The sequence below is a fragment of the Camelina sativa genome, chromosome 1, assembly GCF_000633955.1.
Source record: "Camelina sativa cultivar DH55 chromosome 1, Cs, whole genome shotgun sequence".
Taxonomy (NCBI): Eukaryota; Viridiplantae; Streptophyta; class Magnoliopsida; order Brassicales; family Brassicaceae; genus Camelina; species Camelina sativa.
In genome coordinates this window covers 14751274-14777564 of record NC_025685.1, presented here as the reverse complement: position 1 = coordinate 14777564, position 26291 = coordinate 14751274, and the positions used below count along the sequence as shown (strand labels likewise).

General features: G+C 38.1%; 2 protein-coding genes across 2 annotated transcripts in view; both read left to right on the top strand.

The window, feature by feature from the left end:
* LOC104790991 (ankyrin repeat domain-containing protein 2B-like) lies at window positions 1137-3542 on the top strand. The gene is made up of 9 exons (XM_010516794.1): window positions 1137-1236; window positions 1365-1423; window positions 1544-1677; window positions 1795-2007; window positions 2186-2334; window positions 2428-2584; window positions 2711-2803; window positions 3073-3212; window positions 3305-3542. The coding sequence occupies exons 2-9, from the start codon at window positions 1384-1386 to the stop codon at window positions 3402-3404; spliced, it is 1026 nt and encodes a 341-aa protein (XP_010515096.1). The 5' UTR covers window positions 1137-1236; window positions 1365-1383; the 3' UTR covers window positions 3405-3542.
* LOC104790984 (AT-rich interactive domain-containing protein 3-like) overlaps window positions 24712-26291 on the top strand; it is a 5592-nt gene continuing 4012 nt past the window's right edge. The window contains exons 1-2 of the mRNA XM_010516784.2: window positions 24712-24900; window positions 25376-26273. Coding sequence (XP_010515086.1) covers window positions 25389-26273 — 885 coding nt within the window. The 5' untranslated portion in view covers window positions 24712-24900; window positions 25376-25388. The remainder of the gene's footprint in view (window positions 24901-25375; window positions 26274-26291) is intronic.

Sequence of the window (26291 nt, the reverse complement as noted above, 5' to 3'; positions counted from 1 at the left end):
TATGTGTATAACTGCACACCTATTAATAAAATTCATAAACCAAATTAGTAAGATATTAATATAATTGCATATATTCCTATTTAAAACTTTTCCCAAAAATAAGATAATGTATTATACAATTTCTTAACTCGTGAATAAGTTTTTTTTAATTGATATTAGATAGTTTGATGATTTCAATATTTTGGTGGAATAATGTATGCATTTAATATAATTAAATTACTTCATTTTTTTCACAACAATGTCATTTTAGGATTATTTTTATATTTCAAAATAAATGTCATTTTCAATGTATAGTTTGGCATAAATTTTCTAAATTAACCTCAATTCCAAAAATGAATATAAAAAACAATTTAAATTTTAAAGGTATAAGAATTCTTTTTGAATATATTTATTAATTTGTATGAAATTGTCAAAATATCACTTATTATAAAATAGATGGAGTAAACTATATTCAAATAATGGATTGATAATCAACAGAAAATATATATATATATAGATTTCAAAATATACGAATGATCCAATAAACACAACTATACATTGAACCGTTGTAACTTTTCATAAATAACCGTTTTAATGAACCATCACGACTTTTCGGAAAATATCCAAAAAGTATCATTGAAAAAACACAACTGTTGGTCGCATTTATTCGGATTGTTACTATATATAGATTTACATCATTATGCCATTGAAATATAAGGTAATATTCCTTTCTATTATTTTTAAAAATGAAGATGTAATCAACTATTCAAATCCAAAAAATATTTACTTCATCTATTTAAATTTTTAAAATGCAAAACTTATTCACCTATCAAAAAAAATCTGATGACTATTCAAATATATTTAAAATTTTAATTAAAATTAATATATTATCACAATAATTATAAAAGTAAATAACATACCTTGTAGATATATTCAAAATGAAAATGATATTCATTTATCATTTTTAAGAAAATCGATATATTTAGATTTCAGAATTATAATTAGAGAACTACCAAATCGATATTAAACCGAGAGGATATTAATAATTATAAATGATAATAAAAAAATTCATTTTATATAAAAATAAATTAACTTTTTGCTTTTTTTTTTATTAAACCTAAAAAAATAAAAATGAGGGAAAGAGAATATCCGTTTTCTTTGCCACAAATATTTTCATTTTGGGGGTTTTGGTCTTAGTTTTGGTTCTTCTGTTCTGTTCTGTTCTGTTCTGTTCTGTTCCACAGAGAGCTTCGATAGGTATCGTCTTCTTCACCATACTTTTGGATTTTTCTGATCATATTTCAATTCCAATCTGTGAGATCTTCTCTGATTCGATTTCTGAATAAGTTTCTGTATATATCTTCTCTGTCCGTTTTTTTTATTAGGGTTTTAAGTAACTTTCCGATGGCTTCAAGTTCAGAGAAATCAACTCTTCTACCTTCAGGTATCTTTTTTTTGTTTAATCTCTCGATTTTAATCGTTATCGTTTGGTTCCGATTGTTATTATATAATCAGATTTGGTGGTTGTTTCTTCGAGTTATAGTTGTTTTCATGCTTCCCGCAGATGAGCAAAACGATACCAAGGAAGAGAGTAAGAGTACTAAACCAGAATCAGGCTCAGGAGCTTCGCCTTCACCTTCACCTTCACCGACTGATTTCAGTGCTTTTGATTTCTCAGGCATGGCTGGTATTCTCAATGTAAGTTCCCCCTTTTTTTTTTTTTGTTTGTGGGTGTGATGATTGAATAGTTTAAGTCAAAGGTTGTATTATTCTTTGTTGATGTGTTTGGTTTTGGTTTTTCTTTTTATAATTCAGGATCCAAGTATCAAGGAGCTAGCTGAGCAAATAGCTCAAGATCCTTCCTTTAACCAGTTAGCTGAGCAGCTTCAGAGATCTGTTCCAACCGCCTCGCATGAAGGAGGTTTACCTAACTTTGATCCAGAACAGTATATGAAGACCATGCAACAGGTTATGGAGAATCCTGAGTTTAGGACAATGGCTGAGCGTCTTGGTAACGCTTTGGTGCAGGTACTTCATAGGAGCTCTTCCGGTTCTTGATATTAGTCTTAATCTTGTACTTGAGTTGTGGTGAATGATGATGATGGCTGAGCGTCTTGATACAAACTATTCTTGGCTCTTGTTACTATTATTCTTAATCAACACTTGAGTTGTAATCATGGCATTGAATCTCTGTTTGGCTTTTTAGGATCCACAAATGTCTCCTTTTTTGGAGGCTCTAGGTAACCCTGCAGCAACAGAGCAGTTTGCAGAGCGTATGGCGCAAATGAAAGATGATCCGGAGTTGAAACCTATACTTGCTGAGATTGATGCTGGTGGTCCTTCTGCTATGATGAAGTATGTTTTTAAAAAAAAAATACTCATCATCCGTTAGAAATTACTAGGTTTACTTCTGCGTATGGCTAAGATATTTGTTTGTGGTGGTTGTAGGTACTGGAATGATAAAGATGTGTTGGCAAAGCTGGGTGAAGCAATGGGTATAGCTGTTGGAGGAGACCAGAGTGTTGCTCCTAAACCTGAGGAGGCTGAAGAAGGGGAAGAGGAAGAGTCTATTGTTCACCAAACTGCTAGTTTCGGTGATGTGGAGGTAAACTGATTTCGTACACTGTTAATACCTCATGTTTTTGATGGTCTGAATTTTATCCTTAAATTGGGACCATTGATCGAGGTTAGATTTTAAACTCACTGTGCATTGATTTCATGAACCAATCAGGGCTTGAAAGCGGCATTGGCATCTGGTGGTAACAAAGATGAAGAAGACTCTGAGGGAAGGACAGCGTTGCATTTTGCATGTGGATATGGCGAGGTATGACAAAGTGTTGAAACAAATCATAACAACAAAAACCTACTGTTATCACAGAATTATGAAAACTAATTTACACTATGAATTTTTACTATCATGCACTTGGTGGATTAGCAGCCTCTGCTTCACTTAGTAGAATGCCACACACTTATCTATAGCATTGTTTACAAAAGAAGTTGGCTATTACCATTAATGTATTTGCGATTACACGCCGTTATAAAAGTTTAATCGCAGGTTTGATCCCAACTGACCTTGGTTGAGTTTGTTTGTAGATGAAATGTGCTCAAGTCCTTCTGGATGCTGGAGCAAATGTGAATGCGGTTGACAAAAACAAGAACACACCATTGCATTATGCTGCTGGTTATGGGAGGAAAGAGTGTGTAAGCCTTCTCCTAGACAATGGTGCTGCAGTGTAAGTTTGCAATAGCAACACATTCTATTTCAAACAACTTAAAAAAAAAAATGGTTCTATATGACAATTGTTGTTTCATTGTTTGTTTGCAGTACTCTGCAAAACTTGGACAGTAAAACTCCCATTGATGTGGCCAAGCTGAACAATCAGCTCGATGTGGTGAAACTACTTGAGAAAGATGCTTTCCTCTGAGAAGGATGTGTCTCTTCTGTGTCCTGTAATAGTGTCACAGAGCTGATTGCAACCTTGTATTCTGTGGGGTTTATTTGATGGTTTTGTAATGAATCATTTTTTTCTTAAATTTGGTCTTCTCTTTTCGCTCTTTCGGTCTTTCCTTCTTTTTGTGTCACTGTCACACTGCTGCTTTAGTTTGGCATTCACAAGATTAAAAAGAACCTAAAAACTGGTACATACTTGAGAATAAGTTAAATTGGTTAAACCAACTCAATTAGAAAATGATTTGGATCAACCCACAACCCATTTAGTTTAATGGATTAATGGGTTAAATGGGTTAAATGAATTGATCCACTTTGTATACCATGAGACTTTGTATAATTTTATAAAATCATCAAAACTTGCGTAATATTTATACATAAACTGTTTATGATAAACTGCCGGCAGTAAGTTCTATCTTTTCTTAGGTGTGTTAGGTGTGTATGTTCCACTATGTTGCACCTTATAAGTTATAACACCATATATAGTAAAATAACAAATAAATTTAGATTAAATCAAACCAAGACTTAAAAAACGATAAAACAAGGCAAGCTTAGTCAAACTGGTGAGGATAAATAGGTTTTTTTTGTGAACATGGAAACCTTGTGAGCTTCAGTAAGATATAACAAACATTGAGCTGAATGTCAAGGCCGCTTCTGTGCGAGACATAAACAATGCAGAATGGGAGAAGTCGATAGAGTGTGTTAGTGGAAAAGTGAAATGCAAATGTGACTAAAATTGTTAAATTATACTTCCGTGATTATCCATCACAACAAGTGTTTTTCACCTCAATAATACCTATCCCACACATATAAATTATAGGGTGAATGTCACTCAAACCCACTTTGAGAGTGAGTTCTGTCACAAAAAAAACACTTTCCACTCATCCTATACTTTTCCAAGTTTTTTGCTTATGTGTCCACTTTCTTTTTCCCTTTTTGCCCTTAGTAACAACTTACCTCTCTTCTTAAAAAGTTACCTTACTTACCTATCTTAGTTCTCCACCGTTGGATGTATTTTCCTTGTTAGATTTGAAGATTGTTTGTGGATAGGAGACATAAGTTGAATGTAGGGTTTGTGTCCCCGTGAACGAAACATGGCTGCGCAGGTAGGATTTATGTTGTGTGGATAGGGTCGTATTAATGCAACTCTGTTTGATGGTCGTGGATGGGTTTGATATCTTCCTTTGATTTGTGATGCAGGGTGAAGATCCGAGTTTTTGTGTGGTAATATCTGGTAGCTGGAGCTGTTCTGACGACGGCGTTTGGGGATTCAAAGTTGACAATAAACTTCTCTCTCGTGTTGTTCCACTGTCTTCGACCACAACGTTAGGAGAGTTAGAAGTTTCTGTCGTTGGTGAATTCGGATTGGTGGAGAAGAAGGCTAATCTGAGTTACTGCATACCAACGTTTATGGATTTGACGACGGGGGTGAGGACGCCTCCGGTGGTTGTGACAACGAATTTAGGACTTCAGTATTATATTCAGATGCTTAGTCAGAACTGTGGGTTGAATTTATTTGTAACATTTGAGGATGTTAAGAAGAGAGGAATGGGTAACGACGCTGAGGTTTCCGATTGGAGAGAGCTAAGTCGGAAGAGACGTAGTTCGTGTTCTTCGTTTGGGCTTAGTAACAGCGGTAGTGAAGAAGGGTTTTTAGGGGAAGCCTCAACAGCCGGTTCGAAGCCATTTTCTTTTGAAACAAGCCAGGTTGATGAAGAATATATGGCTGAGTTGGCAGAAATAGAGGGAAAGATGAAGGGCAGTAAGGGTGTAGAAGATGGGGTTGGTCGTGGGATGACAAGTACACAATTAGGTTGTGTTGAAAAAATTGACGGTTTGGAAGATAGTTTTGAAGATGTAGACGAAGAAGAAGAATCTGTTTTAACCGATGTAGCTGTGAGCCCAAGGAGCTATGATAAAGAGTTTTGGGGGAATTTCATTGGCGATCAGTTTGGTCGGGTGAACGTGGTGGAGATTATGTGTAACACAAACTCCTGTTTTGATCACACTGTCTTAGTTAACGGAGCTGTTCCTTTAAAAGAGGAGAATAAAGTGAGGACAACTGGTGGTCTGGAACAGGTCGGAGTTGTTGATGGCGAATATGTTGATGTAACCACGTGGACAGGTGGTCGTGGTCAGGGAGTTGCAACTGCACTGGATGGTCGCAGGCTAGAAGATATAGATGACGAGGAGTTTGAAATTCCTCCTCTGTTTGACGACACAGATTATGTTAGTTCTGAAATACCGGATCTTGATTATGAGGATGATGGGAAAGGTATCTATAAGGGTAAGGTTTTTGCCAATAAAGAGGATTGCCAGATAGCTTTAGCTATATACGCCATCAAGAACAGGTTTCACTTCACGCAGACGACGACCAAGAAAGAGTCGTTTGTAGTTAGTTGTTCTGGAGATAGGTGTGACTGGAGGGTACTAGCTTGTGAAATGAAAGAATCCGGGTACTATGTGATCAGGAAAGCTAATCTAGAACACACATGCCCAATAGAGACTAGGTCCAATTACCAAAAGAAAGCGACCTCCAAGGTGATTGCAGCAGTGTACAAGTCGAAGTTCAGTGATCCTACTAAAGGACCGGCACCTTTGGATCTCCAGCAGATGGTATTAGAAGAATTGAGGGTCGATGCGTCCTACCGCAAATGTCATAGGGCAAAGGGGAAGGCTTTGGAAGGAATATTTGGTCCTGATGATGAGTCTTACGAGGATCTTCCCTGTTATCTCCATGTTTTAAAAGAAGCGAATCCTGGTACTATAACCGATATTAAAACTGAAGTGGTTGAAGATGGTAGAGAAAGGTTTTTGTATATGTTTTTGGCTTTTGGGGCTTCCATAGAAGGTTTTAAGAATCTTATGAGTGTTATTGTTGTGGATGGGACTCATTTGAATGGGAAGTATAATGGAGTTCTTTTGACCGCTAGTGGACAAGATGCTAATTTCCAGGTGTTTCCGCTTGCTTTTGCTGTTGTGGACAGTGAGAACGAAGACTCATGGACTTGGTTTTTTGAGAAATTAGAACGAATCGTTGCTGATAGTAAGAGCCTGACCATAATTTCAGATAGGTGCCCGTCCATATACACCGCGAAGAAGAGGGTGTTTCCTTTGTCACATCATGGAGCTTGCATAGTACATCTAGCCCGGAATGTTAATGCGAAGTTTCATAGTAAAGGACTTGCAAAACTTGTGACAAAAGCAGCGTTTGCCTATAAGGTAACCGGTTACCTTGAAATCTACAGACAAATCAAAGCTAAAAACGCCAAATGTACTGCTTTTCTGGATAAAATTGGAGCTGCTCATTGGAGCAGGGCTTATTTTCAAGGGAACCGTTACAATTTGATGACATCCAACATTGCAGAGTCTTTAAACCATGTGTTAGGAAAGGGTAGATCCTGTCATATTATTGAACTACTTAAGTACATTCGTGCGATGTTAAGTAGGTGGTTTAGTGCGAGGCGCAAGAAAGCTGAGACGCATGTAGGGTTGACTACGCCTGAGGTAGATAAACAGATGCAGAAGAGCGTGGTTGGTGTTTCTGGTAGCAAAGTAGGCAGTCTATCTAGTTGGAGTTATGAAGTGGTTGGTTTATTGAATGGAAAGCATCATGTTCTGCTTGATATGAAGCAGTGTTCTTGTAAGCAGTACGATAGGCTGAAAATACCATGCGGGCATGCATTGATAGCAGCTGATACGCACGGGATCCCTTATGGGACTTTGGTAGGTGACTGTTACAAGACCAAAACATGGAGAAGGACTTACGAAGGGATAATTAATCCTGAAATTGGTGATGCTGAAGTTCCTGTTGAAGTAAAGAACCATGTTTTATACCCTCCTAAGGCGCGACGTCCCGCTGGGCGTCCAAAAGAGAGTAGGATTCCTTCAATTGGTGAATTTCGTGTAAGTGGGCTTAATTTGTGAGAAATCCTTTTCTAAATGTGGAGTGTTGATATCCACATAAACGTTTGAGTAACGTGCCACGTTTTGGTGGATATGTTATGTTGTTTGCAGAGTAATGGACTCGTGAAAACTAAAGTGAATCGTTGTGGTAGGTGCAAAGAGATTGGACACAATCGAACTAGTTGTTCGAACCCGTTGCCTTGAGGATGAAGGTAGACAGCCTGGCGGTAGATTGGGAGAGCTCTGTTTTTTGGGTTATTCTTGGGGTGAAGCTATCCGGGTTCGGAGCGGATAGTAGTCAATTGGAAGTGTCCAGATATGTTGTTTTTTGTGGATGTAATTGGGAACACTGATGCTTACATTGCTACCTTAGAAAATACATAAGGTATCCATTCCATCTTGTTTTAATGGATATGGTTTGATTTTGGGTAGTCATTAACGGTTTTTTTTGGTGTACTCTATTGGATTGTAATCTAAAAGAAAGGTTAGTAACCACGTTGTTAGTTTGTTATGGTTTGATGTGTATTTAAAAGTAAAATATTATGAGGTTAGGATTTCAGAATCCACGCTTTAGTATCCATGTGGATTATATTATGCGGAAACGCAGACGTGATATAATCCATGTGGATATTAAAAATGTTGAGAATAACAGAGCATAATTCATGTGGATATTTAAACGTGTATATTATGTAGATCAAAATAGACATGTTAATCTATCCATATGGATTTATTAATGTGGATACTGTCATTAACATGATAGTTTGGTGTACATGATAGTTGGTTGTCAGTTACTTTAATCTGTCGTTCAGTTTTATGTTAAGATACATACTGTAAGGGTTAGCCGAACCAAAAAATAAGATTATTTAAGATTTGTATCCCTAACCAAAATAATAGCAAGTGGGATTGAAGTAGTAACGTTGTCGTATTCTAATACACCATAAATGAGTCCGAAACGTTGTATTGTTTCCATCCCCGATATTGCATTTTTTGATTGAATCTGTCTGTGTGCATTCAATAGTCTTATGTGCCTGTTCGATCATGACCCCTATAAAACTCTTCTCATTGTCGACCGAAACTCCTGCAAGCAACCGTATCATTTCAAGAGTGCAGCGATGGCCAGAGAGGGTACAACAGCACGTCCTAAACGCTTCGCAGAGGAGCCAATCCCAGGAGCCAGTTCGAGCAAACGCCCCAAAAGGGTTGATGATTTCGAATGGGAAAGGGAGATTCTGGAGGCCATGCGAGCCGCGCTGACTAAGACACGTGAGGTGACCGAGGCGGAGACTAAGGATCAATACTTGGCAGTAATTCATATGATGGAGGAACATTTTAATAAAAAGGAAGAGAAAGCAGCCCTCCTGCATCAAGTGGAAACAATCGACGCAAAAATCCATCAACTTAATGAAATCCTGTCTCTGGAAATTGAAGATCTTGTGGGAGAGCTGCAGAGTCTTGAGGAGTTGCGAGAAGTGGCGGACGCCGATTACGTAGGGTGTCGGGTTCCTCCTCCAATCGATTTGTCGAAATTTGAAGCGTAATTGAAAGTTTATTAGATTTATTTTTATGTTTTTTAGTTGTTTTTTTTCTATTTTCGGACTCTGTAAACTACGTTCTTTCTCCCAACCTCCGCACTATTTCTAACCTTGTTCTACGTTTTTAATTTTTCTATATTCCATTTTATTCTCAATCGTTAAAGACAAGGTGAAGTTTACGGTTTGGATACTATACGAAACGTATACATGTGTACACGTCTAAATTATAACTCTGAGAAACGTATCCATGTGGACACGATTATATGTTAATTAGGGCTATCCACAACAGATTCAAATTATTGGGATATATGTAGACACGTAATTAAGGTTTAAATATCCGGGTGGATATTTAAATGTGGATAACAGTAAATAATAATCCATGTGGATATTGAAACGTTTGTCGAAAAAGCGAAGGTGCCTTCTATTTGGATACCGGGTCAACAATTCGAGATTTTAAAATCAATAATGATAGAAGAGAATTATTTGCAAGTAACGATCGGTGTTAGAGTAGGGGAGTTTCAAAATTTGACGCTTAGCGGTGGAAAGGATGAGGACATGCCGGTTCATCTGTGAATTGATGCGTGCTAGTGTTTGGTCGTGCACAACGGGGGCATCTAGACATTTAGAAAAGAAGCAGAAGTATTTTGAGTGTCGCATTGACCACCCCAAAAGATCTTTCGACTTATCTATTTGGACCCTAGAGAGACATTCCTGGGAATAAACAGCTTTCAAACCTTGTTTTCCAGAGAGTAGCAAGTTCTTCAAGGCCTCCACACAAGCTTCACCCAGAATTGAATGTACTTTGTCTAGTAAGTCGGTGGGCATGTGAAAGTCTCAAATTGGACTCGACCTTGTTGTTTTGTTTAGCTAATAATTACGTTTACTTAAGACTTGTTGATTGTATCCACATAGCCTATAACCACATGGTCAACTGTCAACCCCATGTGGTCTGTCGTTTTGGAGATATGGATTGTTATAGCAACCGTTGTACGCTAATTTGTTTAGGCAGTTTACTAGTAGGTATTCAATCAATTTAGATAATATATTGTTGTTCCTTTGTTAATTACTATCCACGCATTTATTAGCTACAGGTACCTAATATAATGAATGTTTTGAACACATGGATGCTTTGTTGTGGATTCTGATGTTTAGGCAAGTATATAGGGAACCATGGAAAATATATCCATGTGGTTAATAAATAGTGGATAGTAATGTCTCCCCAATGTACATCGGTTACGTTTTTTCAGTAGGAAGTAGTTTAAGTAATCATTATCGATGTGGATTCGGTTGAATTAGGAGTATCAGCTTTATAAGGAGCAGGTGAGGTCTCGAAAACAGAGCACAAAGAAAAGGAGAACATGGATCCAACATACTACACCGCCGAGGAGGCTGCTTAACGTTTGATTAGCCGTAGACATTACCCTGGCCCTGTCGGTGCTTTGACAATGAATTTTGACCGGAAAAATGAAGAGGAGTCAATCAGCGATGCTATTGAGAAACTAAAGTTACACGTTCGTTTTCTTACATATACTGTTATAGATCTTCGAACCAATATGTTATGTGTGACCTTTTTCTTTGGATTTTTTTGTAGCTACCTCCGCGAAGAGATCTTCACATCCCAGCCCCTATACTTGCCAAAATCGTGAGTTTGGTATCTGATGATGGCCCTATGGCGCTGAAAAACTGGATACTTGCTGGTCGCGAGGGAATAGTAGCTATTTTTTCCACAGAGACGCTTTCGTCGGTAAAGTTGAATCGAGATCCATTGTTTGTGACATGGTCTAGGCCTTCGCATGTCTTCTATGGTTTCTTTGTAAGGTGTCTAAACCAGAAGAATCCGTATGCTTTGTATGTGAGAAGCTTGTTCTTAGCGTTTCAATGTCTTCAATTGAATGAGGCAATTGAATTGGTCGGTACGGTGAAGAGTCTGTACCCAGTGGCAGAACTATTGTGGATAATGTTGAGCAGCTGCGCTGGCATTCTAAATATGGATGTGTACTGGGAGTTTAAGAAGAAGTATGGATTTAGTGAAGCAGGCACACTCGCGGACTCTTTGATGTACCACATCTACTCTATCCGACCTCGAAGAAAAAGCACATACAAGAAGACATGGTATTTTGAAGATTTTCCAGAGTGTTTGTGGGAACACAAAGCTCTTAAAGAAGCGAACGGGGAGAGATGCATGGAGTGTATCTACTTTTACCTAGCTAAAGATATTGTGTATTTATCCTAAGTTATTGTAGTCTGGGTGAATTTATGTGGCTACTTTAAGTGAACTCATTTTATTGATGATAAATATAGAAGTTTGGTTGAAAATTTTTGAGTAGACCTGTTCAAACGCATACTTTTCTATGTATTAGTAAGTGTTAGAGTTTTGTTTATCAGGTGTGTACACATTTGAATGTGGTTGGACAATTGAACATAAATAAAGAAGATAACTTACACATAGTCCGTGGTTTACTACTTTGTGGATACAAATAGCATTAATCGTTTTGTTGTGTGTGCGCGTTGTTGCTATCCACGTGGTTTTTAATCGGGTATTGCTATCCACATGGTAGTTATTATGTGTACATGAACATCGATATTCAGTGCATTGTTTCGATATTTTCTTATACCGTTTCGAATTCCTAGGTGTCGTTCCGATATGTGGAGGTTATTTATGGCATTGAAACGTTGGCGCCTCTTGTCTTCAGGTTCTCTGAATACGTTCCTTTCTCCCTCTTAAAGCGGTGAGACGTTCCCTTCTCTTCCATCATCTCAACTATAAATAAACTCTCAGATCCATCGATTTCTTCCATTAAAGGGTCGATCTATGGCGGGAGAGAGTTCAAGGAAACGTTCAAAACCAATGTTTGAGTGGGAAGACGAAGAAACACGGTCGTTGACCGTTGCCGGGGAGGGTTCCAGCAAACGACCAGTACGGGAAGCTGACTTCGAATGGGAGGAGGAAGCTCTTTTGGCCGTTAGCGAAGCCTTCAGTCAGACCAGAGCCGTGGCTGAGGCCGAGGCGGCTGAGCGCTTCAAAGATATTCTTCATATGATTAAAGATCATATGAAGAAGAAGGAAGAGTGTATCGGCCTGAAGCATAAAGTCGATTTAATTGACGCCAAACTCTCCCTACTGAATGAAGTAGTGGCACAACAACTTGTGGACTTGGAGGCAGAGCACAAGAAGTTAGAGGCGATGAGAGTTGCTGCGGACCACGACGCAAAGCAGTGTGGTGTTCCTACTCCGATTGATTGGTCGGAAATTGCTGTTCGTCTGAACGCAGATTGATGGAAGGGATTTCACGTCTAAGAAGCTTCTTAAGTAGGGTTTGCTGTTTTTTTTTTGTTGAAAGGTTAAGATTAGGGTTTGCTGTTTTGTACGACATTTTGCTATGAATATTATATTTTGCTACGGGTAAGACTTTTTGTCTGCATTTACTAAGTATTGTTAAACCTATTATGCTGTTTTTCCAACCTTTATTTTTGGGTTAAAGTTGTTTGGAACTTTTAATCTTAACAGTTTGTGGAATATTGTGTAAAGGATGTAAACTCAACGACGTATGATCTTTGTTATTGTAATCCACATATTTAGTATCCAAGTGGACAGATAGCCATTTCTTATCTAGCCGACGGATAATGTTCAAAACTAGAAAGCAACCTTTGCCTGCAATTAACCCGTTAATATAGCCACCTACAATTACCCAGTGGGTCGAAACCTTTGTCTTTTTAGGAAATCTATGTTGAGGTAGAGTAAACCTGCAGTAGCTTGTGGATAGGTTTGCTGTGGATATGTGTGTAGATACTCTTTTTTGAGTCGAGTGGACATCATTAGATTGTCGGGTGAATTAAGAAAATTCAAATGGTAAAAGTAGAATTCATATTAGAGTAGCAAAGCTTAAGCAGATCTTATAGGACAGGAGTTTTAGTGGATTTAAAAGCAACATACAAACATTTTATCTAAGACAGAAGCACTATATCTCTGGATAGATAGTAGAAGATACAGTCGATACACCTTTCCCCATTGAATTCCCCGAACGCTGTGTGTTTATAACCGCAACTTGGCACATCTTCAAAGCGCCAAGTATTAGAATAAGTCCCCCATCGCTTTGGCCGCATGATGAAGATGTGGTACATTAGAGAGTCAGCCATCCTATCAACATCACCAAAACGAAACTTTTTTTTGTAGTTCCAGTAACAATCCGAATCCAGTGTCCCTTCGCAGCTCTTCAACATAATCCACAACAGCTCAGCAACTGGGTACAAATGTTTAATGGTACTCACCAAAGAGACCGCCTCTTTTAGATCACAACATTGGAAAGCTAAGAATAAACTTTTCACATACAAAGCGTAAGGATTTTTAGCGTATAAACACCACCCAAAAAAATCATAGTACACAGAATCCGGTCTTGACCACTTAACGAATTTGGAATGGCGATCCAACCTAACCGATGAAAGTGTGTCCAACGAGTGAACTGCTACTCTACCTGCACGCCCTGCGAGAAGCCAGTTCCTTAAATGTTTGATGCCATCCTGAGCTACGCAGCTGACAATTTTCGCCAGAATTGGTGCTGGGAAGTGTAGATCTTTACGTGTTGGAATCTTTAATAGCGACAAGTAAAAATATTAAATTTACCAGTGCTTAAAAATCTAACTGGATTCGTACTGTAGAAAGAATGAAACAAACCTCAGGATTCAGGCGAACAAGAGGTTGGGTGGTTGGTTCTTCCGCTGGTTGGCGTTCAGTAACCGGTGTCAGTGCACTGTGCGGGCGAGGGAAATGTCTTTTAGGTAAAATTCGGCCATGTCCGCAATTTCCCTGAGAGCAGTTCTCACAGACGATTTTGTACGTTGGAATCATTTTCAGCTATCTCATAACAGATAGATACTCTGGTTATGTAGAATCAGAAAACGAAGACACTAACACGTATCCCTAAATAGTAATTGCGAGAACCTAACCACGCGGATGTTTCTAGGGGGAACTTTATTCGTTAGCATCTTAGTGGATAGTAGATAATGTTAAAATCTGCATGATTAGGAAGAAACAACTTTAATATAAAAAAATGGGCTAAGTACAGACATCCACGTGGACAGTATATTGTGGTCATAAAAGTTCTTATCGATTATTTGTTACAAGAGTAATGGTTGTGGGGTAATTATTGCAGTTGGTGTAGAGATCTTTAAAAGCTGAGCCATAGACGGAGTAGTCTCTGGTAGAGCACAGTGAGCCTACGGTTGTAGGCGCAAAAATGTTACATCACGACAGTGCTTTTGAAGGAGCATTTAATGTGTAACAGAGCAGACAGTTAGGAGAGAGAGGGAATACTGAGAACATGTTTAAAGTTCTGACAAATCTTTGAAAAATGGTAGTAGATGGATTTATCCAGCGGAATACGCCACTTCCCGTGAACGCTTTATCCACATGGTTGTAACCACATAGAGGTTGGAAAGTTACAATTACAAAGTTCGTATCCATGTGGACGATGTAGTGTGTGCCAAACAGATTCTTATGTTTTACGTTAAGGTTGTAATATGGTTGGTGGCTGTGGACTGTGATGAGATGTTGTTGTGGTCTGGAAATGTATTCAATCCCTTATTTTTTCTCTAATTTTTTTTAGTGGATTGTGTGTTTATTTGTTTTATGAACTTCTCGACAAGTTATTTCTAAAATGTTGGCCATCTGATGAGTGTAGAATAGGGTAACGGGAGCCAATTGTACGAGTCCACATGGATATGTATGTAACTGTATCCAAATATATATGTCCACATGGACTGTTGTCATGTACGTGTATCCATTTGGTGCTTGCTTAATAGGGACGGAAAACAATGTTATAAATTGTTTAGATGTGGTGAGGAAGAACGTGGATTAGAGAGATCGAAATTTAAAACGAGTACATAAAGACATGACACTACTCATCGTTGAATTTCACTTTCATCTTCAACCAATCAATTGGAGGAGGAACCAATTCTCGCATATCCTCTAGTCTCTAGAGTTCACCAAAGTAATCTTCAAATTCCTGACACAAAATTTCATTGAGTTGGGAGTTTTTTAGGGTTTTTTAGGGTTATTTCCAGACGATGTTTTAGGGTTTACTGTTAAGGGTTCATGGGGTAGGGTTAAGGTTTAGGGGTTAGGGTTTAGTGTTTAGGGTATAGGGTTTAGGGTTTAGGGTTTAGGGTTTAGAGGGTTTTGGGTAAAGGGTGTTGGTTTGAGGGTTTAGGGTTTAGAGGGTGTTGGTTTATGGTTTAGGGTTTAGGGTTTAAAGGGTGTTGGGTCTAGGGTGTTGGTTAGAGGGTGTAGAGTTTAGGGTTTAGGGTTTAGGCTGATTCCTTCCATTTTGTTAAATCTACACTCTGGAATCAACACAGTGGGGTAGCTGATCGTAGTGGTTTATGTAAAAAATGTATTATCAGGTTAACCATAGCAACATATATTTTCCGGTGTAAATTAAGTTTGAGTGAAAACTGCTAACTATTTAAGTAGTGAGAGATATCCACCGATGTCTGACCTCGTGGATATACGTGGCTATATGATATGGTTATGGGTGTATGTTATGGATTAATACTAAGCCGGAAATAGATAGTGTACATGAGCTGAGGAATCGTACTTGTCATGTGGTCAGACATCGGTGGATACCGGGGATAACTGTGAGGGGTTATTGTAGGTAACATGTCCATTTGGATACAGGGGATAACTGTGAGGGGTTATTGAAGGTAACGAGATCCTAACGTAGATAGGCATACGGACAGAGAAGTTCAAGGATACAGGTCGCTAAAAGTACGGCATGATACAAACATACAGAGAGAAACCTAACAGAGGGTGCGAATAAAAGTTTTGAAACTAGTTGGAGTAGATGGGTGCGACATATTCCTTATAGATGTCCAACGCGTATTGTGACCTGATATCATTGACGATTTGGTCGGTGATCTGAGACATGAGTTCCGGACCAAACCCAGTTGCGACGATCTCTAGCAACTTCATGGCAAGGGGACCACAATCACCACATCTCTCATTGACGTAAATGTCCTGTACCCTCGACCAAGTGAATGGAGTGCAGCCATGATCTTGAGTTGGAGGCGGTGTGCAAAGTTTTGAAATAAGGTATGGCAGCTGCTCTGTGAACGGGGCTATGAAGGTGGCAACCTTAGCGTCGTCGTATAGACTGACATTAGGATCGAGGATTTCTATGCTCCAATTGGAGAGGTTAATGACTAAGCCAACCCAGTGAGAATTGTCCCAAATCATCGGTATATATATTGTGTTCCAATCCACAAACCACTCTGAAGGAGAACCATAGGTTTTACGTTTTAGCTTATTGTCCCACTTGACTCTGGCCTTCACTTTTGCTTGACAGAAGGAAGGATACTTCCCTTGTAAGTAGTTCCCAAGCCAGGGTGAGAGGAAGAGAGAGCGTTCAATGAGTAGGAACTTTTGCAGCTTTTTTTGTAGAAAATCCACTAAAACCTCCATATGCTGTGAGAAGAGGGTGAAAATAATGTGTAAGTATAGATTTACTAAAAACGATTTCAGATTTTGGTAGATAGGAAATACTTACCAATGTACTAACCCAATTCTGAGGCTTCGCTAACTGTTTGAAAAACAAGTTGTCAACTGGGTATCCACATTTTGTTATGTGTACCCTGGAGGTTTTGAAAATGGTATCCACGGTTAGCTCAGTGGTCCGATATTGTTAGAATAAAAAATGGCATAGGGTGTGTAGAAAGTTACGTGTTTGGACATGATTTCAGAGATTTTTTCATGAGGGATGCTAAATCTTTGTCGACAATGAGTAGTAGGTCAGGCAGTTGGGACGGTGAAAGTGTAGGAATCCGCAAAACAGCCGAGAGAAGGGTCTCTTCTGGTCCCGAGAGAACACCCTTTTGTGTAGGTTTGCCTGGCGAAGAATCACTGACATCAACAAGGTCTGTGGGCGTAGCATTGCTCTGTGAGGTGATGAAGATTTCATTTTCAGCAAACTATTAGGCAGCAAAAAACTAGGCAGGGATTCGATGGAAAGTAGAGAAGGATGGAATACCTCGGTGGCTTCGCTGTCGGATTCGTTAGGTTGTATGGGGGACTCACGGCCATCATCCTAATAAAGCAAGTTGGGGTCCCAATTAAATAACTATGAGGTAAAAGTTAACAAAATGATTTTGAAGTAGTATTTGTCTGACGTACCTCATCGGCACAAGCTCTGTCAATGTCAACATTGGTGTCCTGCAAGAAAAAGGCAACGAAATGATGATGCATATCCATGTGGATACATTAAAGTTGTGATTAAACAACTAGCCTAAGTGAGGTGTCCATGTGGATAGGATATTCATGATAGGAAATATTAATAAACGGAATTGCTTACCTCAATTAACGTTAGGGGAGTGGCTTCCAACACATTATCAGCGTCAATTTTCTGCGTGAAGGTTAGCAAGTGTTTGAGTAGTGAGATATAGTTGAGGATAGAGACTTACTCGGAAAGTATATTAGTTTGGTAAAAAGATACCTCAATATTGTCAGAAGGTGTACCGTCAAGGACAGGACTAGGAGCAGGCAATTGAGGATTGACATTAGAGTTCCCAATAAATCCCTGTAACAAGCTGGTGTAAGGTTGTAGGGGTTGTGGAGATGCATTAGCAGCGGAGTTAACTCCGTTTTGATCAATATCTGTCGCAGCCTGTATATTGAAAATGTATCCACATGGACAATGTAAGTTTTGGAAATTGGGGTGAATGTTGATATTGTAAATGTATCCACATGGACAGTGTAAGTTTGTAAACTGGGGTAAATGTTGAAAAAGAAAAAATATGGGATATGTACCGATTGGTCATCCAAGGGAACAGGTTTGGTGACGGTGTCATATACCGGGGATTGCTGTTTTCCAAAAAGTAGTTTAATTAACAAAAAGGAAGCTACTCGAAGTTTGATATAAAAGGTACAAGTGTGTCTAACCTTAGTCTCGGTGTCATAAATGGGATTGAGGCAAGAGTTCGGACATCCTGAATCATCCTGAATCACATCTTTCATAGGGGACGAGCAGTTTCCAACGGAATGTTCCTGTATAATTTGACTAAGATGAATACCAATGCATTCAGACTAGCTACAAGATGATGGAAAACAACAACATACCGTTGTCCCAAACGGGTGGACATATTGTTCCCAGTCGTGTTGGTTAAGAAGGATATCGTCAGGAGACGTGACTGCTTTGGTCGGAGATTGTTGAGGAGTTGGGGGTGACGTCCCGACCGTAACATTCTCTGCCGCGTTCTTCGGACAGTTAAACTCATCGACTGCGACAGGGGCCGGTGGTGATTCCTTGACAGTAGAGGGAGAGACGGATGCTGGCCTCCTAATGGTGCGCCTTAGCGGTAGTCTTAACCGCCTACGGAATCGAAGGGAGTTAATCTGCTGCTGTAGTTTCCTGTTCTCAGATTGCAGCTTTTTAAACTTACTATCTGACGCATCCCTAATAGAATTAAGTTCTTTCTCTACAGCAGCTTTGAAATCAGCGAAACCATTATCCTCAGTATTGGAGAAGATAACACGGGGCCTCTTAGAACTCGAGCATTTGGACTTGGGAGAAGGTTGATTGACACGAAGTTTGACAGAAATCTCTTTCCGCCTAGGAATAATGTGCTTCCTGTGAAGCCCTTTGCCCTTCTTATCAGGTAGAGTTATTAAAGGCAAAGAACAATCACCCCCTGGCCATTCCTTTTTGGTGAAGATATGTCCTGCCTGAATGAGACTTTCCATATAAGCAATCCTTTTGTCTTTAATCTCATCGTCCCACTCTCCCCAACCAGATTCAACAATCCCTTCGTGTTGGACAGCTTCCAAAAACGGAGAAACTAATAGCTGCGGTTGGGATAGACAAAATGTCATAATGTGTGTATCCACGTGGATAATGTAATCCAAGTTAATAATGTGTATATAAGACAACTTACATCTGGATAATGCTCAACACTTATGACGTCTGTCAAAGGTAAATTATTCTTTGGTAGGCCAACTGAACACCATTCCAGGAAAGTGCGGCTGTCACCAGCACCTGGTACCTTGTCTCGTAATCCAGAAATGTTACGATATGCGAGCAGTTGAAGCGCAAGAGGGAAGCCATGCAAACGGAAGGACTTCTGTTGTAACTTCTCCGTGAAACTCTTCACGGAGTCCGTTGGTTGAACCTTGCCCTGCCGTTTAAGTCTTTTAGCCACTGGTATGGATTGCGGTTTGAGATCAGGTCTCATAGTGGAAATAGTCTTCAAGAAGGATTCTCTGCCCCAAGGAAATGCTAGGAACGAGTCGATGTCTTCAAGCATCTCAACATACTTCAAAGTTGGTCGGCTCGTTTGGCTGGAGGCAATGAGTACACCATCGACTATGAGTAGCAACGCTAGACGAAGCTTCCGATCCAAATCCTTGATAGTAGGGTCTTCAAAAATAGTGGACACATCACCCAGGGTCGCCTTGCGATCTCTACCAATCAACGTGTCCCAGTAACATTCATCATGAGGTTCGGGAGCAGGGTCGTCTTCGGGGTCGTAATCTTCCGGAAATTCGTCACATTGAAGGCCAGTCACAACACCAAATTCAACTAAAGAAAACCTCAAAGGGTATCCACCGAATACAGTCCACAATTCGTATTTTTTTTTGGACAGAACCTGCCTACATAGCAAAGCGTGGAGTAATTTGCAGGAGATAGGAGACTCACCAATACGAAGCCGGAATAGAGAACCCAGACTTGAGCTAAGAATCGTATCGAATTGGGGAGTGCCTTTGAGAACATTGTGGACTGTCGTCAGGATATCAGGTCGTGAGTAAACATTCAACCTAGCGTCGGGGAAACGGTCAGTTGCAAACAGACGGAGAGGGAGCCGATCATCCCAATCTGCAGATTTTTCTCCAGAAGTATCACCAACAGTTGCCGATGACGGTTCATCGGTCGAAAATTTGGAGACGCGACGACGGGGCTCTTCCATCTCCGAAGGCGGTTACCGGCGGCAAGTTAATCGGAAAACGGAACAAATGGAGCTAATGGAACAAACGGAACAAATTAAGGAGAGGTAGGAAACAAGGGATTCGAAACTCGTGAAATGCAAAATTAGGGTTGAAGAGAATTGGGGATGTCGGGTTTGGGGGGGAATTGGGGTTTTGTGTTTTTTACGGTTGTAAAAAATAAATGTACTGATTTTACAAAAAATTGAGATCGGTAAGAAAGTGAGATGGGTAAGTAAAAATAAATTGACTGAAGAGAGTTTTGAGGGGTAAGATGTAATTTTACAGGTAGAAAGTATAGGAAGAGTGGAAAGTGGGTGTGGGTGGTATTTGTTTGTAAGAAAGTGGGTGTGGGTGTTATTTGTCCTAAATTATAATACATGTCCCTATGGTGTAATACTTGTTTATCACTTGTCACTAATACTTATATACTTGTCTTTGTGTCCTTAAATAGTGTATGAATCATTATGTTCTCCTTTCCATTGTAAATAGAGGTTATGTATAAGAGATTAGTAGTAAAACATAATAAGAAGAGAGGCTTCTCACTCACCTCTCGTCCCTATCTATTCATAAGAGTGTATGACTATACACACATACACATATAATTTATGTAAGAAATGAAACGTCACAGATATTGTCTCTCAAGAATATGCCTCTCATCCAAGTTTCACTTGGAGAAATATATAAATAATTTTAGTTTTGTTATTATTTATAAGATGTTATCAATACGATGTCGATCTCTAATGTTTGAGTTTTTACAAGACTTCGCCTCTTTCACAATCTCACAAAAGGCTATGTATTTTATGGAAATATCCTCCCATATGGCAAGCTCTGTGTAATTCTGATAACAAGATTTTCACCCAGAGTATCAATTTTCTATGCAGTTGTAGTACAAAAATTAATCACTCCAAATGGTTGTATGTTCTGTTTTAAAAATCACTAGGCGTTAGTCGGGTGGTGAGGGAACGCCTAGGGATTAATCGGATTTAAATCGGGGATTAGTCGATGACTAGTTTTAGGCCTTTTATCTATAATATGTTACAATTGTAAATCATTTCAAAGTTTTTGTCGTAGTCGAGTGGTTTGCGTGATTACTCGGTAACGTGTCTTGAGTTCAATTTCCAGTATTGTGTTTTGTGTTTTTTTTTTGTCGATTTTATTAATGAGGGGCAAATTGGTCATTTCCGCATCGTCTTCTCCTCACGACTTCGGTGACCTGCAACCCTAATCTATGGCTGCCCCTCATTTTTCAACCTTGTTTTTGGATGAATTCACTTCCAATTAAACTGTTTTCAATAACTACATAGTAGATCCATCTTATATTATATTATTTCAAATCAAAAAGACAAAATTTAGCAATTTTTTTTGTTCTCTATTTTTACTCCGATTTGGCTGAAATCGCAGCGAACCTCTGCCGCCAAGCGATTATCCGGCGCCTAAGCGGCTTCGGCGACCGCGTTTTTGAACAGGGGTTGTATGTTAGCAGAGTAGCAAATATAACACATTCAAAACTATGCAAGTCAAGCCAAGCAATCAAAGGAGTTTTGTCTAACAACCTAATATGAACAAAAATAAAAAGAATAAAGCAAAGAGCTACTCGACCGAGGTACATAATGCTGATGATCGAGTACCGGATCGAGTAGGAGGTCGGGTAACAAGAAAATAAGAACAAGTGAGGGATCGAGTACTGGATCAGGTGAGGGATCGAGTTAATGCAAAAATTGTAAACAATCAAAAAAGCTCCTAAGGATGGGGTAATTGGTTCATAAAGTATTCCTAATCAACTTAGAATGTTTTACATGCCTCAAGCAACCTATTATCTAGACAATGAATCTCTAACTCTTGCCTATTCGTAAATCGTAATGCTACTTTCATGAAATTGTCGATAAATTGTAGATAGTTCTACTTCGAGTGTAATCCATTCACAAATAAAAACTTTTACAAAACAAAATAAATGTTAGCGTCGGTTAAGCAAATGATGTTAGTACCCGTTCCATTCTCACATTTAACGTCGGTTGAAGAACTGACTTAAAAGAACCGACGTTATTTAACGTGTTTCTTGTAATGAAACTATTTTACAAAAAGACAACATAATGAAATAAAAAAGAAGAAGTTCATTGTTATGGAAATTCGTTTTCTTTAAAACTAAAAGTTTCTTTTATTCATCGAAAGGTAACACATAAAGAAAGGCAATATTTGGACAATGTTGCATGGAAAGTTTTTGAGATATTTTTTGTTTTTGAAATGTTTCAGAAACGGAAATTTGTGAAAACACATAAACAAGGTATGAAAACTCTGATTTTGGAAATCTTTATTTGAATTATTGGAAATCTTTGTTTGGAAACACGATGGAAACACGATGGAAACACGATGGAAACTCTGTTTCCGTTTTGGAAACGCGACATAAACTTTTTCTTAGTTTAGAAATTTTATAAATAAATAATTTAGAAATATAAGAATTCATGATATATAATATTATTAGTAGCTTAAAACCCCTGATTAATTTTTAAAGATATATTTCCGAATCATTTTGTTTCCCATTTCCAAAGCATTTTGCTTTCCATTTTCGAAACATTTTGTTTATGTGTATTTGTTTCGTTTCCATGCAACTTAATTTTTGAACATGATAAAAATGTAAGGTATTTTAATCACTCAAGCTGACAATTGCATGTTTTGCTAGTTTATCAGCATAGTGATTTTTCTCCCAATGAAGAAACAAGAAACTCATAGAGGAGAACATTGGTTTCCAACTCCATATTGTATCCAATTAGTGTTGGAGGCGAGGATTTGATATATTGTTATTGACATGTCGTACAATGTTGATGTTGTACTTCAAATATAACCTTTCAATATCCTAGAGCCCAAGATGATTGAATTTCCCACAGAAATGATGTACTCTCTAACTCTTCACTTGTTGTCTCTCTTTGAAATTTTGTCCATTCCACATTCAAAGGAGAATACCATTCGAATTACGAATTATCCACTTGGCTTAGAGTTGTTGTTATCTTTGATGTGAGACACATCGTATTACATTTAAGAGGTTTAACATTGGTATTATTATGAAGAAGAATCAAATTCCTAAGTTTATCTTCCACACTGATAATCGGGTAGCCAAGTCCCCAAGAATCAAAATGTTTGGTGTTTATTATATATCTGTATATATATACGTACATATGTTTTTAAAACTTTTCCATTTTCCAATTTTAGAAAATATAAATTGTTTCTTGTTTCCGAAACATTTTGCTTTCCGTTTCCGAAACATTTTGCTTTCCATTTTCGAAACATTTTATCATAGATATATTTTTTATATAAGTAAATTACTCATATATATAATATCTATCTTTTAGAGTTTTAATTCAATTATTTAATATTTACGTTTTGAATTTGTGTGGTTTCAAATATTATTTTTAATAGGGTTTTTTTGTTTAGTGTTTATATATATATATATATATATTTCTTTCCCTTACAATATCTTTCTTTAATCAATTATGTATTACAGCAGGTACAAACTCAATACGAAACTTTAGAAAACAATTTATTACAAAAACAGAAATATGTGCCATATACCGAAGATAACAAGCATAAAAAGTAAGTTTGACTTTGCTTTCTTTCGATAAGCTTTACTCGCTATCATGTTATTAAACATGTTATGTTCCTTCTTCATTAGCTATTTCATTCGAATGTGATATGTAGGTGTTTTGTTTTATATATACATACGTTTCCAAAACTTTTCTATTTTCTATTTTAGAAAAAAAAATTGTTTCCCATTTCCGAATCATTTTGTTTCCCATTTACAAAGCATTTTGCTTTCCATTTTCGAAACATTTTGTTTCTGTGTATCTGTTTCGTTTCCATGCAACTTAATTTTTGAACATGATAAAAAGGTAATGTATTTTAATCACTCAGGCTGACAATTGCATGTTTTACTAGTTTATCAGCATAGTGATTTTCTCCCAATGAAGAAACAAGAAACTCATAGAGGAGAACATTGGTTTCTAACTCCATATTGTATCCAATTAGTGTTGGAGGCGGGGATTTGATATATTGTTATTGACATGTCGTACAATGTTGATGTTGCACTTCAATTATAACCTTTCAATATCCTAGAGCCCAAGATGATTGAATTTCCCACAGAAATGATGTACTCTCTAACTCTTCAATTGTTGTCCCTCCTTGAAATTTTGCCCATTCCACATTCAAAGGAGAATACCATTCGAATTACGAATTATCCACTTGGCTTAGAGTTATTGTTATCTTCGATGTGAGACACATCGTAGTTACATTTAAGAGGTTCAGCATTGGTATTATAATGAAGAAGAATCAAATTCCTAAGTTTATCTTCCACACTGATAAATCGGGTAGCCAAGTCCCCAATAATCAAAATGTTTGGTGTTTATCTATATATATATATATATATATACGTACATATGTTTTCAAAACTTTTCCATTTTCTAACTTTAGAAAATATAAATTGTTTCTTGTTTCCGAAACATTTTGCTTTCCGTTTCCGAAACATTTTGCTTTCTATTTTCGAAACATTTTGCTTTTTACTTTTGAAACATTTTATTTCCCATTTCCGAAACATTTTACTTCTGTATATCCGTTTTTTTTGGGTAATCTGCATATTCGTCTATGTTTCCATGCAACTTAGTTTTGGAACATAATAAAAGAAGAGTAAGGTACTTTAATCATTTTTTCATCGAAAGTATATATTTTCAATATCACTATATTATTTTGAAACGCCAAAAAAAAGAGAAAATGAATTAATTTCCGACAAGATTAGTGATGTATATCGGGCCAAGTAGATTAGGTCAAAAAGCCCGTGAGAGCCCAAAAAAGCTATAAAAAAAAAAAAAAAAAACCGGTTAAAATTGCAAACCCTCGATATCATTTCTCCAATTCGATCGGTGTGTGTAAAAAATTTTGAGGACGACGACGACGACGAAAGAGAAAAAGAGTGTTTCAGTCACCACCACTGCACAAGGAGCTCGGAAACACAAAAAAACCTATTCATCCATCTCCATCTCTACCTTTTTCCCCGTTCTGCTTCTTCGTCTCTACCAACCAAGGTTCGTTTTCGTTTATTTTAACGCTTTATTTTTTCCGGAATTTGGGAAATAAAATTTTATTAAGATGAATCCGGAATTCAAGACTCTATTGTTTAGCTTCTCCTTCAATGGTTTTTTTATAAATCCTATTTACAAATCTTGGATTGAATTCGCAATATGGAGAATCTCAATATGGAGAAATCTTTTTTATTTTTATTTTTATTTGCTTATGTGTTCCTAATCCTCTTTTATTTTTTTTTAATAAACACAAAACCAAAACCCTAAGAGAGAGAAAAAAAAAAAAAACCAAATATATCTTGAAAAAAAATTAACAAATCCCCACACAAACATTTAAGCTGTTGTTTATTGGGTACTATATGAACATACTTTTGTGTGTGTGTTTTTGGGGTTTGTCTAAATTGTAAGCTTCAGTGGTCATTTCATTTGTTTTCTCCAATTACTAATTGATTTATATGTTTATTGTATTTGTTTATAGGAATGCTGTTTAAATGGAATCAACAATGGAGAATCTAACGGGAATAGAATCTACTACAATGGAGAATTTAACGGAGTTGGAGAGTGAGAGAGTTGAACTGGTCGCTGACAAGGAAATTGAAAGTGGAGAGCTAAGGCAGGATGATGTAAAGGAAACGGAGGATGAGAATCCAGGAGAGGAAGCTCCATGTCCCATGGTTACTGAAATAGGTACTTCACTTGCTTCGAACGAGGTGACTTCTATGCTTGAGACGGAGACCAATGATGATGATCCGCCTCGAGTTCCATCTCCGTCAGTAGCTTTAGATACTGACGAAGGGTTCATCAACCCTACTGTTGAAGACACTCCGGAAGAGAACATAGACCCTATCTTGAAAGATGACGGAGATGCTCTCAAGGTTGACAAAGATGATGAAGTAGTCCTTGAAGAAACGGCTGAAATACCTGACTCCACACTCTTGGAGGAGGGCACAGGATCACTGCATCAGCATGATGATATTGTGATGGAGGAGGAAAAAGCTGCAGAAGAAGATGACATGATAGCCTCAGGAGACCATGAAGAATTTGCAGTCAATCCTGATAACAAACATTCGGAAGAAGAAGGATCGCTGCAGAAGAACACAGTAATGGAGCAGGACAAAGCTGCAGAAGAACATGAGATCATATCCTCCGGAGACCATAACGAATTTCCAGCCAATCCTGATGCCAAAGTTGTTGAGGAGAACAATGAAAGTACGGATGAGGGTGAGGCTAACAATGTGAATTTGGCTGGCGATGGAAGTGGACCAGTCGATCATGATCACGGGACCACAAGGGAGCTTGACACAGAGCTAGAGGTGCCTGGTTCTGAGACCATATCTAAACTGGAGGATACAAGGGAGTTTGACAAAGGGCTAGAGGTGCCTGGTTCTGAGACT